Below are 4,489 nucleotides of genomic sequence, written 5' to 3' on the forward strand. Positions count from 1 at the left end.
GACCATAAAGCAGGGGATGCTTTAGGGCGAGGCTACACGGTGATTGAAACGGTGGCGTCCAGTCTGGAAGTTGTACGTGTTTTTGTCTTTGAATTTAAACCCTTTCACAGTGCGTTTTGACTTCATGAAAGTTCATTGTAACATGTTGGTCGCTAAAAAATGTCTTGAAAAAAGGGCTCCAACCTCTCATGTCACTTCTGGTTGCAAAGAACAAGATGGCGATGGCCAAAATACAGAACTCGAGGCTTCCAAACGGCAGCCCACAAACCTATGGGTGACGTCCGGTGACAATGTCGACCTCTTAAATGCAGTCTATGATTGTACACTGTCTCATCCACACCACAGCCTGTATAAATAATATTTTTGGCATAAGTTTGGTATCATTTAATATTCATTGTTTTTACCTGATCAAAGTTTCCTGTAAATTTGAAGGCTTGAACCTCAAAGTTGAATGAAGTTTGATTAGATGGGTGGATTTTAAGTGTCTCGTCCATTTGACACCTGTCAGATAAATGAAAAATGAAGTGAGAAATGAAAAGCCAAAAGCATTTTTGTTTGTGATCCCAGAGAGCGTCAGCACTCACCCGTTCTTGATGAGGTCATAGGACAAGGTGTTTTCCGGGTTGTCATCGGGAGTGGCTTTGCATGATTCGACAAACAAATTCACATTTGGTAGATCTGATTCCGCCTGAATGCCCATGTAAATCATCTCCAACAGCTTCACCTCCACTGGATAGGCGCTGGCAGCCACCTGGCTTGTAAAGTTGCTGTCTGTGAATATCTCGAAAGTGTAGCCGAAGCTGCCGAAGCTGGACTCTGTGAAAATGTAGTCAGACTTGTGGAGGTTGTAGTAGCTGGAGATGCTGATGGTTTTCGGAAACTGGCAAGAGAAGTCAATCTTAACTTTGTTCCTTCGGGTTATAACCTCGGTGTGCTTCATGTAGGAGTTTATCTCGTTCTTGAAAACGAGAAAGTCGCCTTGATCCTGTATTTAAGACCAAAAAGAAAGCGGTATGAGGGCAAGATGAACAGAAAGTTCTGAGTTCTGAGTTCTGCTCTCTTTTGCAATTTGATCAGCGAGAAAGAATTCCTGATTTTGATTTAAAAAAATGGAATTTTTTGCACACCTCAAGTTTTGTGCCGCAGGTGCTGAACGACATAGAGCCCACGATGTGAGTGTCGTTGGAGGTGAGAGAGCACGACGGGTCTCTCAGCTGCAGGTAGTTCTCATCGATGCCAGGCATGGAGGCTTTCTCCAGGGCCACCATCATCTTGTTGGGAGAGCATATGACACTGGCCTTGCCTGTAAATCACATTTCGTGTTCAACTTCCACATCAACGAGGACGACGTGGCTTTAGAGCGCAACTCATGCAGTCTCCAATGTGGCCCAAACGTTAAAACACTGCTCACATGTTAAACTTGGAGAAGTAAGTAAAACAACTTTGGTTGTGTTCATTGCTAAGTTAGCTAAATCAGATCCGTGGGAGGATAGCACACTGATTGCATTGTGTGCATTCATACCTGCATTAAGAAGACTTGTCATCTGTATACAGTGCAGTACATAGAGGAGCTAAACTAAAACAAAGAGAATAAATGATGCAACATTCAGACAAGACAAGGACGACTGTACACGAGTCATAGAAATAGAAAAGTATAAATACTAAAGCCAGCTGTATACGCGGTCTCTACCGGACACAACTGGCCCCTCACTCTGCAAATCAGCCTATTCGCAAAAACAGTCCAACTCACAAGGATCTCTCCAGCGATCATGGCAGCGCTGGAGGATATCTTTTCTTCTAGTCCAGTCCCAGACTGGGAGATTGAATCACAAACAGGGTTTCTCGCCTCACGCTGCTCGCCGTCTCAACGTGTTGTTATTCTCTTCTTCTCTTATTCTACAGCTCAGCTCTGTCGCTGTTGGCCAACGCCGCATGTTTCTCTCTACTGTGATCACGATCTTTTGTTTTTACGGTTTTTAAACAGAGACAACTGACGATCAACACACCTTGAAGGACGGTCCGCTTGGTCACCATGATGACGACACACCTCATATCTGATTGTCTGAATGTTGAAACAGAGAAAAATATGCTTCAGTGCAAAATGCAAGAAAAACATTATCAGTCATAGTCATATTTATGATAGAGGTACTGATATTATCTCACGCAGTAATACTAGTGATTTAGATTTAAAGGATAAAACATCTTGAGATCATCAGAGAAGATTTAAAGCGAATGTTACATCAACCAGAAATAAATAATCTCCTAAACCAATAGAGGCTGATGTCTTTGTTAGTCCTCCTCGGTTACTCCTCCACTTTATAGAAAGAAACAAAAGATGTCCGCTCTGCTGACGGGACACAAAGCAACAAGAAGGAAGTACTTGACTGTACTTTCCCCGTGAACAGGACTCACGTTTCTTTCGTCTCTGCAGTGAAGCAGAGCGGGACAGACCGGTACAGGTCGGTGGGCTGAGGTTGCCACCTCACAGTCACTTCAGCTTTTCCGTTCGGATCGTCTTTGAACACTTTGGTCGAGTTCATGGGGCCGCTCACCTGGAAGTCGTGAATGCTACCGGACAAAATGGAGACAAGTGTAAAATAATTTGGCATTATCTTCTCCTGGGCAACCAGAAATGAGGTGTCCTTGGTTACTAGGGGTGGGGGAAAAAATCGATACAGCATAGTATCGCGATATTTTGCGTGGCGATATTGTATCAATACACGGACGCCAAGTATCGATCTTTTATTATATAAACTATTAAAAAAAAAAAAAGATTTTTTTTTTTTAGAAAAATCAAATCAATTACTTTTTCAGTCCACTAGATGGTGCTGAGTTGTTTTCTGGTGAGGTCAGCAAAGGTCCCGGGTCAGCATGATTGGTAGGAAGTTGGTCAAAACAAAGAGAGACATCTGGCCTCACAACGGGTTAAATCTGCCAACAGTAGCCAGGCTCATGGGGAGAGTGCAGCACATAACTGTCTCTCTGCCCTCGACGTCCACGCATCGCAAGTTATACTGAGTTATATAACTCTTATTTCCTACTTATATAAGTTATAGTTCATATACTGAGTCCACACATTCGCATTTAGTTAAGTTGGACTATGTAGTAATACAAACGGTTCAGTTTGTCAGGTTCATGCAACATTCATGACATCTGTCTGCTTGACAATCCTATTCTGCTGCAATAAAAATGATTGAAGTGAGATGAACAGACTGAAAACTTTATCTTATTAGATAAAACATGTTGACACAGTTTTCCTTTGGGGACATGATTTGAAGTTGAAAAAAGTAATAAATCGCAATATAGGCCTATGGTATCGCAATACTCAGAATATCGCAGTATCGTGATAATATCGCAGTATCGTGATAATATCGGATCGTGACCTAAGTATCGTGATAATATCGTATCGCGGGACCTCTGGTGATTCCCACCCCTATTGGTTACATGTGCATATTATGCACATTATGCACATATTATCTTTATTTAGCCCGGCTACTGGACATAGGCCACGCACGGATTATTTAACGGGCCAACCGGGAACAGGTCCAGGGGCCCAAAGTGTCAGCGGGCCCCCTGGACTTTACTTACAAATGTCACTCACACAAACTCAAAATGAACACAAAGAAACAAAATGACTACAAAGACACACAAAACGACCACAAAAAGGGGGAAAACAAGCACAGACAACAAACAACTACAAAGAGATGCTACACGACTACAAAGAGACACAAACCGGCTACAATTAGGGACAAAACAACCACAGAGACACTAAATGACGACAAGGAGACAAAACAACAACAAAGACTCACAAAAAGACTAAATAAAGGGTCAAAACAACCACAGACACACAAATGAACCACAAGGAGACACAAAAAACGACAAAGAGACTGAACACGACTAGAAATAAAGTTGAAAAACAGCCACGTAAAATAAACAACTCAGAACTACATCAGAGAGTCTGTGAGTGTCCTCCTGTGTACGTGGTCTACAGATGTATTACGAGGTAAATACCTGGTGTGGTGAGCTTGTGCTCGGGCAGAAAGCTGGAAATCCTGACCGACAGCAGCAAAAAGAACATCACCGTGAGAAGGAGTCTGGGACAAGAACATGGGCCGACTGTGACCAGCTTGACAGGTCGGAATCGGAGGAACGACTGAAACACAGACAGGACAACAGGAGGTACATTAGACTTCAGTAGGTGCTAGTGCTTTCTGGTGGTTTGTAGTGGTTTCTAGTGCTTTCTGGTGGTTTGTAGTGGTTTCTAGTGCTTTCTGGTACTGCATGACGCCATTTATGCTTGTTGGTGTTAGATTTGGTTGGTCAGTACTCTGTCAACATCGCATGTCTCGAGCGAAAAAAGGTAAAGGTGAGTATTTTAAAGACAGTCATTTCAATTCAGGATATTATGACACAGAAACTGGTTTTAATCTCTTACTTCAGCCTAGATATCACCATGAAACTTCACCACTTCATCACTCACATTAAGAAG

The 4,489-nt window shown here is 42.6% G+C and overlaps 1 protein-coding gene across 1 annotated transcript in view; it reads right to left on the reverse strand.

Annotated features, from left to right (window-relative positions):
- Nucleotides 1–24: 24 nt before the first annotated feature.
- The window catches only part of LOC116377428 (uncharacterized), an 8,007-nt gene continuing 3,542 nt past the window's right edge, over nt 25–4,489 (reverse strand). The window contains exons 6-11 of the mRNA XM_031839069.1: nt 4,012–4,153; nt 2,413–2,568; nt 2,007–2,062; nt 1,128–1,303; nt 585–985; nt 25–501 (exon numbers count right to left, since the gene is read on the reverse strand). Of these exons, the coding sequence (XP_031694929.1) occupies nt 381–501; nt 585–985; nt 1,128–1,303; nt 2,007–2,062; nt 2,413–2,568; nt 4,012–4,153 (1,052 nt within the window). The 3' untranslated portion in view covers nt 25–380. The remainder of the gene's footprint in view (nt 502–584; nt 986–1,127; nt 1,304–2,006; nt 2,063–2,412; nt 2,569–4,011; nt 4,154–4,489) is intronic.

Source organism: Anarrhichthys ocellatus, unplaced genomic scaffold, assembly GCF_004355925.1.
Source record: "Anarrhichthys ocellatus isolate YVR2014 unplaced genomic scaffold, GSC_Weel_1.0 scaffold1237, whole genome shotgun sequence".
NCBI classification, from domain to species: Eukaryota; Metazoa; Chordata; class Actinopteri; order Perciformes; family Anarhichadidae; genus Anarrhichthys; species Anarrhichthys ocellatus.